This window comes from Crotalus tigris, unplaced genomic scaffold (genome assembly GCF_016545835.1).
Source record: "Crotalus tigris isolate CLP2741 ecotype Arizona unplaced genomic scaffold, ASM1654583v1 scf7180000017536.10889498, whole genome shotgun sequence".
Lineage (NCBI taxonomy): Eukaryota > Metazoa > Chordata > Lepidosauria > Squamata > Viperidae > Crotalus > Crotalus tigris.
Genome location: NW_024096460.1, coordinates 10,483,057 through 10,495,119, shown reverse-complemented (window position 1 = coordinate 10,495,119; position 12,063 = coordinate 10,483,057). Strand labels below are relative to the sequence as shown.

Genomic DNA, 12,063 nt, shown 5'->3' with positions numbered 1-12,063 from the left:
CTACCTGAAAAAGGGGACTTATGACCCAGGTCCAAAGTTCCAACAGTCACCCCACCCACTCCTGTCACATGACTGCATTTTGGGCACATGGCGACATGGCCGCATTTGCAGCATCCCACGCTCACGTGGCTGACTTTATGACAGTTTTGCCGAAAACCGGCGCTTTGCTGAAAAACTGCACCCATAATGAACCATTGGTTCGCTTAACGACCACCACAAAACACCTCATGAAATTTTATGACTATTATGCCAGGCTCCATTATGGTCATACCCTGAGGATTACCTGTCCTTTTAGCCACAATGTATTGGAAAAGGGTAGAGGAGAAAAAAGGAGAGAAGGCAGAGGATGAGGAAGCACCTGAAGGCAGAACAAGAAGCAACGGATGGAAACTAACCAAAGAGAGAAGCAACCTAGAATATAAGGAGAAACTTCCTGACAGAACAATTAGCCAGTGGAACAACCTGCCTCCAGAAGCGGTGAATGGAAATCTTTAAGAAGAGACTGGACAGCCATTTGTCTGAAATGGTGTAGGCCACAGGTCGGAGCCGCATGCGGCTCTTTGAGCCTTCCCCTGCGGCTCCCAGCCTCCTCTGCCTTTGCAGAGAGAGACAGAGACAGAGAGAGGAATTGTGCTTCCCTGCTTCCCTCTCTCTCTCTCTCTCTCTCTCTCTCTCTCTCTCTCTCTCTCTCTGTGTGTGTGTGTGTGTGTGTGTGTGTGTGTGTGTGTTTGTGTGTGTGTGTGTGTGTGTGTATAAAAAAAAGAGAGTGCACTCACAGTGTTCTCCGAGGAGCTGAAAAGCTTACTGGGCGGAGCTCCCCCCTTTGCTGCATCTCTGCAGGAAGCAGGAAGGGCAGGAGAGAGCTAGCTAGCCCAGCTAGGCTGACTCAGGAATTCTGGGAGTTGAAGTCCATGAGTCATAAAAGAGACGAGGTTGCTTACCCCTGATCTTGTTGGACAACAGCCTGAAGCTTGTCAGGTGAGCAGCAGATAGGAGAGGGGGGAGAGAGGAGAGGAGAGAAAGAGAGAGAGGGAGAGAGAGAGAGAGAGAGGAAAGAGAGAGAGAGAAAGAAAGAGAGCGGGGGAAGAGGAGTGGCAGACCAAGGGCAGATAGAGAGGGAGAGAGAGAGAGAGAGAGATCCTTTTGACATCTAAAATGAAGATAACACTGCATATATCCTTTTTTTACCTGTGTGTGTGTGTATATATATATATATATACACATACATACATACATACATATACATATATATATACACACACACACATACATACAAACACACAAACACACACACACAAACACACACACACCTATAATAAAGGTAAAAAAGGATATATGCAGTGTTATCTTCATTTTAGATATCAAAATGGTTTTGCGGCTCCCAGTGTTTTGTTTTTGGTGGGAAACGGGTCCAAGTGGCTCTTTAAGTGTTTTGGGTTGCCTACCCCTGGTGTAGGCTTTCCTGCCTGATCAGGGCGTTGGACTAGATCAGGGGTAGGTAACCTTGGCTCTTTTATGACTTGTGGACTTCAACTCCTAGAATTCCTGAGCCAGCCATGCTGAGGGGAAAGGGAGAGGTTTCCATGCTGAGCCATAGTGGCTCAGGAATTCTGGGAGTTGAAGTCCACGAGTCATAAAAGAGCCAAGGTTGCCTACCCCTGGACTAGATGATTTCCAAGGTGTCTTCCAACTTTATTATTACTATTATTATTATTATTATTATTATTATTATTAAAAAGGACTTCTCTCTCTCTTATACAATTCTATGGCAATTCACCACGGCCAATTTGTCAACCTCACCACGGATGACTCTCTATGGTACAAGAGTTACACTAATATCAAAGAAATAGTGGAATAGAATCATTAAAGAAAGGATGCATTAAAGAAAGGAGGGACAAAATGAAACGTGAGTGACATAAGTTAAAACATTTTTTAAATGATTTTAAATAAATAAATTGAATTGCTGAATTGTCTCACAGCAAGTTGCCTTGTGAGTTGGCTGTGGCAAGTTGTCCCACACAGTTGAGTTGTCCCATTCCACCCTCAGACATAGAGACAAACATACTATAAAGCTAGGACTCTTTTTCCCCAGGGACTTTTTTTTCCACTGAGTGGGATTCCATTACTCTTCAACCCACTTTTGACCGATCAAATTGCACCTAATCGATGCACCAGGAATATGCACGGTGTAAGAAATCAGATCGACACATTTGTTCATGTTTATTGACTAAAGAAAGCCATCGGGTGCCTACAGCAAGAAGAGTCCATAATTTGCACGGGGGAAGGAAATGCTGCAGTTCTGTTTCTCTCCACGGTGACCTCTTGGCTGTAAAGTATCTCTTATCGTGAGCTATTTTCGGACAGGTAGAACCCATAACTCCACCTCCGCTCCACCTGCTGAGGTTGAAGAGCTCAAATAGTCCACCTTCAAAGGCACAAACGTTCCTGCAGGCTCAAGAGAATCTGAGCTGGAGGGTCTGCAGAACGTCTACTAGCCTGTTGAGCACGAAGGGCTGGCGGTTGGTGCAGAAGACACAGAAGGTGCCTCCCCTTCAGGAGATCGGGTGACGTGCCCATTTGTAAATCGAAAAGAGCGCATCTCGCAAGTTGAGAAAACTTGGCCGGTCTTCAGGGTGGGTTTTCCAGCATTCGAGCATGATGCTATAAATCTCAGGGGAGCAACTGTTGGGAAGAGGGAGACGGTAGCCCCGAGTAATCTGCTGGATGGTCTCTTGGTTGCTCATCCCTAGAAGAAGACAGACAGAGATAGTCAGGTTCACAAGGTCCAGAGAGATGGGACAGGTAATGGAGGACTCTCCTTAACACAAAGATAGGGGTTCCTCACCAATGTAAGGGTGACCAAACCCTTCTGGATGATCTCCCACACCCCAAATCTCTCAAAAGTGGCTGTGGGCTCCAATTTCTCATTTCTAGCTGGAGTGTTGGCTTAACCCCAACACTCCATGTTAGACCTTCTGAAATTGGAAACATAATAATAATAATAATAATAATAATAATAATAATAATAATAATAATAATAATAATAATAATAATGTAGTAAATAAATAAATAAATGCTCTGGGACTTCAAGATTCAAACAGACAAGCACCTGCAACATAACACCCCAGACTTAACAATTGTTGATAAGAAAGACAAAAAAGTCTGGATAGTGGACGTGGCAGTGCCTGGAGACAGCAGAATAGACGAGAAAGAACTGGAGAAGATAACAAAATACAAAGACCTACAAGTAGAAATAGAAAGACTGGCAAAAGCAAGCAAGGGTAGTACCAATAGTCATAGGCGCCTTGGGTGCAATCCCAAAACAACTGGAGCACCACTTGAACACCACTGGCATTGACAAATTCGCCATTAGTCAATTGCAAAAGGCAGCCTTACTAGGAACTGCTTCCATCCTGCGACGAGATCTGTGATACCATCAAACATCCACATCTGCCTATCCCAGGTCCTTGGGAAGGACTCGATAGGTAGACAAAAATGCCAAATCCAGTCTGAACATCTGGCTGATTGTGCGATGATCAATAATAATAATAGTAATAATATAATAAAGTTGGAAGAGATCTTGGAGGTCATCTAGTCCAACCCCCTGCTCAGGCAGGAAACCCTATACCATTTTGGACAAATATTTGAAATCTTATATTCTGTCTTACCTTCAAAAAATTGTTTGAACAAGCTTCTTGAATCTTAGCTACACAGTCTTCCTTTATATATATATTTTAAATCTCTACATATAGACAGCAGTTTTACATTATTATTATTTTTTGGTCTGCTTTAGACTAATTTTTAACAGGTGGGCATACAAAATTTAAGCCAATATTTTGCATCGATGTACACTGGACACACTTATTCTAGGCCCTTGCTTTTTAAGGAGCCTCAAAGATGTTATTCTTTTCCCATTCCTATTTAAGATCTATATGAAGAAAATAAAGTATGCCTGAGAATAAATGGGATATGTATTAAATGGTTCAACGTAGACTATATGGAGTAAGACAATTATAATAATTTGCTTGGATATTCTGAGAAAAGGAAAGATAATAATAATGATGATGATGATGATGATGATGATGATGATGATGATAATAATAATAATAATAATAATAATAAGCAACACATCAAGAAACTGCAGCTTTCTGCAATAACTCCAGCAATGTTACAAAAAACTGCGCTACTCGGAACATCTTATATTTTAAGGAGATACCTGGTTGACACCTAGGATGGTGGTAGCAACCTGTGTCAACCATCAGCGCCAGCCAATTTGAATGTTCAGTTGGCTGAGGTTCATGTTTAATGAATAAAAGTATAATAATAATAATAATAATAATAATAATAATAATAATAATAATAGTTGAAAGGAACCTTGGAAGTCATCTAGTCCAACCCCCTGCTCAGGCAGGAAACCCTATACCATTTCAAGCAAATGGCTGTCCAGTCTCTTCTTAAAAACTTCCAGTGTTGGAGCATTCACTGCTTCTAGAGGCAGGTTGTTCCACTGGTTAATTGTTCTCACTGTCAGGAAGTTTTTCCTCAGTTCTAGATTGCTTCTCTCTTTGGTTAGTTTCCATCCATTGCTTCTTGTCCTGCCTTCTGGTGCTTTGGGGAATAGCTTGACTCCCTCTTCTTTGGGGCAGTCCCTGAGAGATTGGAAGACTGCTATCATGTCCCCCCTCGTCCTTCTCTTCGTTACACTAGACATACCCAATTCCAGCAACCGTTCCTTATATGTTTTAGCCTCCAGTCCCCTAATCATCTTTGTTGCTCTTCTCTGTACTCTTTCTAGAGTCTCAACATCTTTTTTACATCATGGTGACCAAAACTGGATGCAGTATTCCAAGTGTGGCCTTACCATGGTCAGGCCTGGGCCAGGAAATGGGGATAGGATGGAGAACCAACACATCTCCAGTACAATTGGCCATATTACAAAGTGTGTGTGTCTTATGAGGGAGAGAAAGATGGGGGGGGGGAGAGAGATGCCCCCTGCCCTCCCAAGAGCATTCCTTCATCATGATCATTACCTACCATCATAGGGGCATTGTCCGTAGCTAAAAACCTCGTAGAGCAGGATCCCGTAGGACCACACATCCGATTTGGGGGAGTAGGTCTGGTAGATGGCTGCTTCCGGTGCTGTCCATTTCACTGGGATCATGGCATTACTGGTGGTGGAGTAAATGTCATCCTAGAAAGAAAACCAAGAACAGGTCCTCAGCCAAAAGCAAGGAAGGTGCTTTCACCTGGAGATTCAAGAAAGAGAAGCTAAAACTGACTTGTTCAGAGCAGAATACAGAATAACAGAGTTGGGGGGTCTTGTAGTCCAACTCCTTGTTCAAGCAGAGACCTTATACCAGTGATGGCAAACCTTTTAGAGACTGAGTGCCCAAAAACTGGCCCCGCCCCCACTCCACCCTCCTGCCCCCCGCTCTGCCCTCCATTCCCCGCCCCCTCTGCCCACAGGACCACTCACCGCCTCCAGGGCCCGCCGCAGATCGCCCAGGCAGCCCAGCAGCGCTATGGCGGCCACACCCTCTGCCCATGCCCTGCAGAATCAACTGCATGATGGGGGATGAGGGCAGAGTCTTGTCTACGCTGCCTGGCTGCCCTGTCCTTGGCTGAGCTGCTCTGTGTGGGCCACGCTCGAAGGCAACTCTCCTTCAGGGGGGCTGCTGGAGAGGAGGGGGTTGTGGGGGGAGGCAAGGCTGGGGCAACGGCACGTGTGCCCACAGAGAGGGCTCCGAGTGCCGCCTCTGGCACCCGTGCCATAGGTTCGCCACCACTGCCTTATACCATTCTGGATAAATGGCTGTCCAGTCGTTTCTTGAAAACTTCCAGTGATGAAGCACCCACAACCTCTGGAGGCAAGTCGTTCCAATGATTATGTCAACGTTGCTAACATCGGATGTTCTTGCTTTGACAATGTATGGAGATGCAGCCTTTTTCTTTCTTATGCTTTACTCTTAGAATTAGATGATACTGGGGGAGGAGGAGGAATGTGATGGGAGTTAGACATAACAATATTGCAATAGTGTCTGAACTCAGGGCTTTTGAAATAAGAGATGATAAGAAATGGCTGGGCTGGAGAACAGGAGGGAAAGCCTGCATTTCAAACTAATTGGAGAATGTGATTTATGACTGTTAATTAGAGGAGGGAATTGTGTTTGACACTATGTGCTCAGGGGAGGGGAATCCAGATTTTGGCTTCGCTTATGTATGTGCGGATGCTATGCTGCTCAAATAAAGATTCTTTAAGATAAACAATGCCTCAAAGTTCTTTGAAGAGTTTCATCTATCGGAACCATGAGAATCAGAGTAATTTATTTTCAGAAGGAATCCTTCCCAGCATTCCACATTTAAGCAAATCACAACAGTTGCTTAGTGAATTATGTTAAGTAAATCCAGTTTGCCCCCCATCAATTTTGCTGGCTGTGAAGATAGTCGCAGGCATGCCAAGAGGATGGCTGGTATGTCGGCTTTTAAGAGGGCTCTTTCAGACATTTATGTTTTTGGAGTCAACAAAAGGAACATAAATGTTGGATGGACATCTGGGATCTGTCCCGCTTTTTGGAGAAAGTGCAGAGAAGAGCAACTATGATGATTAAGCGCTTGGAGACTAAAACATATGAGGAACGGCTGCAGGAACTGGCTATGGCTAGTCTAGAGAAAAGAAGAAATTAGGGGGGATGGGGACATAACAGCAGTATTCCAATATTTGACAGGCTACCACAAAGAGGAGTGGTGGTGGTGAGGTTCAACTTATTTTCCAAAGCACTTGTAGGGAAGACAAGAAACAACGGATGGAAATTAATCAAGGTGGGAATCAACCTAGAAATAAGGAGAAATTTCTTGAAGTGAGAACAATCAATCAGTGGAACGGCTTCCCTCCAGAAATTGTGGGTGCTCCATCACTGGAGGTTTTTAAGAAGAGCCTGGACAGCCACTTGTCTGAGATGGTGTAGGGCAGGGGTAGGCAACCTTGGCTCTTTTATGACTCGTGGACTTCAACTCCCAGAATTCCTGAGCCAGCATGGCTCAGCTTGGAAACCTCTCCCTTTTCCCTCAGCATGGCTGCCTCAGGAATTCTGGGAGTTGAAGTCCACGAATCATAAAAGAGTCAAGGTTGCCTACGCCTGATGTAGGGTCTCCTGCTTGAGAAGGGGTTGGACTAGAAGACTCCAGAGTCCCGTCCAGCTCTATTCTTATTGGACTTAGCTGTAGGGAGGGTGTTAAAGCTTCCTTGGACGCACCTTGAGGAGCCTGGCAAGGCCGAAGTCAGCTATTTTGCAAGCCAGGTCATCGCCCACCAGGATGTTCCTTGCTGCGAGATCTCTATGGACGATACGTTGTTCCTCCAGATAGGTCATCCCATCAGCCACCTGGCAAGAGATGCTGAGGAGGTGGTGTGTGGTCAATTCCTTTCCCCCAGCACCTGAAAAATCAACAAGGCACAGTGGTGGCTAGAACGTGGTATTGCAGGCTGACTCTGCCCACCGCCAGCAGTTCGATCCTAACCAGCTTCAAGTTAACTCAGCCTTCCATCCTTCTGAGGTTGATAAAATGAAGAGCCGGATTCAGTGGTGGGATTCAGCCAGTTCGCACCACTTCGGCAGAACCGGTAGCTGATTTTTTGTTGCCCAGGCCCAGAACGGACTTCTGGAAGCGGCATCCATGCAGAGAGCCGGTTGTCCACATATTTGAATCCCACTACTGGCCGGATTGTGGGGGGCAACAGGTGGACTCTAAACCTCTCCCGTGAAGTGGTATATAAGTCTAAGTGCTATTGTTATTAACCTTTGATCCTTTGCTGAAATGCGTTTATGTACTTACAGGTAATCCTCTATTTACAACCATTCGTTTAGCAACCATCCAAAGTTACAACGGCACTGAAAAAAAGTGACTTGCAACCAGTCCTCGCATTTATGACCATCACACCATTCCCCACAGTCACGTGATCAAAATTCAGGCTCTTGGGCCACCGGGATGCATTTATGACGCTCGCGTGACCCCAGTTGCCGCATCGTCGGGTCACATGATTGTCATTTTGCGACTTCCCATCTGGCTTCCCAACAAGCAAAGTCGATGGGGAAATTCACTTAATGACCGCCTGATTCCCTTAACAACAACTGCAGTGATTCACTTACAAAGTTAGCAAAGGAAAGGTTGTAAAATCGGCTGCCATTGGCTTAATAACTGCCCTGTTTAGCAATGGAAATTCTGGTCCCAGAATTTCAGATAGTCCTCAACTTACAGCTCCTCATTTACTGATCGTCTGAAGTTACAGTGGCACTGAAAAAGTGACATATGACTGAGGCTGGCTGAGGAATTCTGGGAGTTGAAGTCCACAAGTCTTAAAGTTGCCAAGTTTGAAGACCTTTGCACCAACCCCATGGTTAATGGGGAAGCCAAATTCTCTTAACGACCGTGTTCCTAACTTAACAACTGCAGGGATCCACTTAACAACTGTGGCCAGAAAAGTCGTAAAATGGGGCAAAACTCCACAACACCAGACATTTGGAGCTCAGTTGTGGGCATAAGTCAACGACTATGCTTCTCTGTGTGCAAGAGAGGGCAGTGTTGTGTCAGAAATTAGATAAAAGAAATAAAAAAACCAGAGAATGTGCTGGTATGTTTTGAGACTCTTTTACAACACTACTGTGGACCAAAGTTTGGGGGAATTCTCTAGCACCCATGCTTAAGCCCAATCCAATTCTTTCTAGATAATTTTACCTCAGAATATTACCTGACGCAAACTTAAACCCACGAGTCTTACTTCTGGATTAGCAGCTTAATTTTGAAGTAAAACCTTAACTGCCCACTTCTAAGCTTCTTTCCACACATTTTGGCAGTTGGGTGGCATTTGCTTTCCTTATTCCTAATTCTCAGAGGATTAACCCCTGGATTTGACTGGCACATCCCACAAAGGATTGGATTCCCTCAGAGTGGGAATTTTGACTGCCAGCCCTCAAAAGAAAACCAGTTTGATGGTGGTTCCATCTCTGTGCATGGAAAGGCTGAGCCTTAGGAGGAAAATGAGATCAGATTACAATCTGTAAACACAATGCACCACCGTGTGAAGCTATCCTGCTCTGGGATGACGCAAGAAAGAAACTCATTAGCAGACAAAAGAGTGTTTAGACACTTGGAGACCGAGAATGTTGGCTCCAGACTCGTTCTTCTAGGGAGTTGCCCCATCTGAGGTAACAAACCAGATCTGGAAAGGAGGTCAAGTCCTTCAACACAGGAAACTTCTCATGGGAAGCAGCCAAACTGGCTTCTTTGGACAAAAGGTTTCTCCGCCGAGGAGAATCTCCATAGAAAAGGGTTGCATGTTGGGCATGGCGAAACGGCATTGGGAATACGTCAGCTTTGGCTGAAATTGGAACTGCCTCAGATGGCAGCTGAACCAAAGGAAGCTGCCCAACTGCCCAGTGGAGATGAAATTTGGGAAAGTAATAGAGAGCAATTTTCCCAGGGGGATTTATAAATTGTGTCTGAGGAGGAACTAGTTCTTCGGTGATTTTGCAACTAGTGGTATAGTCCTTAGCAAATCATGCAAGGCCTCTCTCTCTCTCTCTCTCTCTCTCTCTCTCTCTCTCTCTCTTTCTCTTTGTCTCTCTTTCTTTCTTTCTTTCTTTCTTTCTTTTTCTTTCTCTCTCTTTCTCTTTGTCTCTTTTTCTTTCTTTCTTTCTCTCTCTCTCTTTGTCTCTTTTTCTTTCTTTCTCTTTCTTTCTTTCTCTTCTCTCTCTCTCTCAGCAGAAGACTATTACAGATAGTCTTCAAGTTGCAACAGTTCATTTAGTGACCATTCAAAGTTACTATGGCACTAAAAAAAGTGACTTATGACCCCTTTTCACATTTACAACTGCTGCATCCCCGGGGTCACATGATCGAAATTCAGATGCTTGGCAACTGGTTCATATTTATGACAGTTGTGGTGTCTCTGGAGTCACACAATCCCCTTTTGCGACCTCCTGACAAGCAAAGTCAATGGGGAAGCCAGATTTACTTAACAGCCATGTTCCTGACTTAACAACTTCAGTGAGTCACTTAACAACGGTGGCCAGAAAGGTTGTAAAATGGAGCAAAGCTCACTTAACAACCGTCTTGCTTACCCAAGAGAAATTTTTGGTTCAGCTGTGGACGTAAGGTGAGGACTACTTGTAAGGATGTGTGTGTGTATGAACGGCACCCATGAGGTGGAGTCATAAAGACCAAGGGGGTAACCACAGCCACAAGATGGAAGCCCCACAATGTTACGTGACTTAAACAACCATTCATTTAGTGGCTGAATTTTGGACTCAGTTGTGGTCATAAGTGGAGGACGACCTATAGTCCAAATGTCAGAAGAATGTACATTATGCTGGATTTTAGTCATTTGTCATGACCACCATTTTGACATTGGACTGGCTCACCACAGTTCTGCAGAAAGATTGGGTCTGGACCCTCAGATCAATACTCACTGTTGAGGTAACTATGGAGATTGCCCTTCCGCATCAACTCTGTGACGATATAAACTGGCTCCCCCATCGAACAGACCGCCAGAAGTTTAATGAGCCTTGTGTGTTTCAGACTTTTCAAGTTCCGGATCTCCTTGACAAAGTCGTCCCTCATATCAGCTGTGAAGGAGATGAAAGACATTTGCAGGATGGATTGCTTGCGCAGACAACGTCTGGACTTGTTCTCTCATTCCAGCACATCTGGAAGCCCTAGGTCAGGGGTTGGAGAACCTTGGCTCTTTTATGACTTGTGGACTTCAACCCCCATGCTGGCTCAGGAATTCTGGGAGTTGAAGTCCACAAGTCATAAAAGAGCCAAGGTTCCCCATCCCTGCCCTAGGTCATGTTTTCTCCACCTCGGGCATTTCTAGGACAGTGGACTTCAACTCCCAGAATTCCACAGCCAGCAGGATCATTGATGAGAACTCTGGGAGTTGAAGTCCACTTACCTGGAAATGCCCAAGGCTGGGAAACAGAATTACAGAGTTGGAAGAGACCTTGGAGGTCATCGAGTCCAACCCTGCTCAAATTCTATAATATTTCAGAAAAATGGTTGTCTAATCTCTTCTTAAAAAACTCCAGTGTTGGAGCATTCACAGCTTCTGGAGGCAAGTCATTCCACTGATTGTTCCCACTGTCAGGAAATTTCTCCTTAGTTCTAGGTTGCTTCTCTCCTTGATTAGTTTCCATCTGTTGCTTCTTGTCCTGCCTTCTGGTGCTTTGGAGAATAGCTTGACTCCCTCTTCTTTGGGGCAGCCCCTTAGATATTGAAACACTACTCTCATGTCACTCCCAGTCCTTCTTTTCATTAAACTCGACCAGGGGTAGGCAACCTTGGCTCTTTTATGACTCGTGGACTTCAACTTCCAGAATTCCTGAGCCAGCATGGCTCAGCATGGAAACCTTTTCCTCTGCCCTCAGCATGGCTGGCTCAGGAATTCTGGGAATTGAAGTCCACGAGTCACAAAAGAGCCAAGGTTGCCTACCCCGAATTAGACATACTGAGTTCCTGCATCCATTCTTCATACGTTTTAGCTCCAACCCCCTGATCATCTTTGTTGCTCTTCTCCACACTCTTTCTAGAATCTCAACAGCTTTTTTATACTGTGGTGACCAAAACTGGATGCAAATGTGGTCTTACCAAGGCATTATCAAGTGATACTAACACTTCCTGTTATCTTGATTCTATCCCTGTATAAACATGGCTCTAGATGTTTTCTCCAAGCACTCTTCAGGATTAAAGAAGAGAAGTTTGGGTTCAGACATGGCTGAGACTCCTGTCTTATCATCTTGCAACTTGGGGTGAAGAGCCTGTGTGATGGGGGCATCTTGTAAATTTAGACTTTTGAAGGCTTTGCTGATCTGCAAGTCCACCTTGCTAAACTTTCCTGGACAGTTATATTGACCACAGAGATGAATAACACAATGTTCTAGTATTGCTACCACGATGATCGTAAATGTAATTAGGCTGCTCAGTCATCATTAATATCCTTTCCAAACCTCTTCAAATTTACAGGCAGAAAAACTGGATGGATAATTCTACTAATTTCTCCAAGGGGGG

General features: G+C 44.7%; 1 protein-coding gene across 1 annotated transcript in view; it reads right to left on the bottom strand.

Moving 5' to 3' along the window:
• Positions 1-1,688: 1,688 nt before the first annotated feature.
• Positions 1,689-12,063, bottom strand: part of SRMS (src-related kinase lacking C-terminal regulatory tyrosine and N-terminal myristylation sites) — a 50,722-nt gene continuing 40,347 nt past the window's right edge. The window contains exons 5-8 of the mRNA XM_039349533.1: positions 10,467-10,622; positions 7,254-7,435; positions 5,035-5,191; positions 1,689-2,746 (exon numbers count right to left, since the gene is read on the bottom strand). Of these exons, the coding sequence (XP_039205467.1) occupies positions 2,553-2,746; positions 5,035-5,191; positions 7,254-7,435; positions 10,467-10,622 (689 nt within the window). The 3' untranslated portion in view covers positions 1,689-2,552. The remainder of the gene's footprint in view (positions 2,747-5,034; positions 5,192-7,253; positions 7,436-10,466; positions 10,623-12,063) is intronic.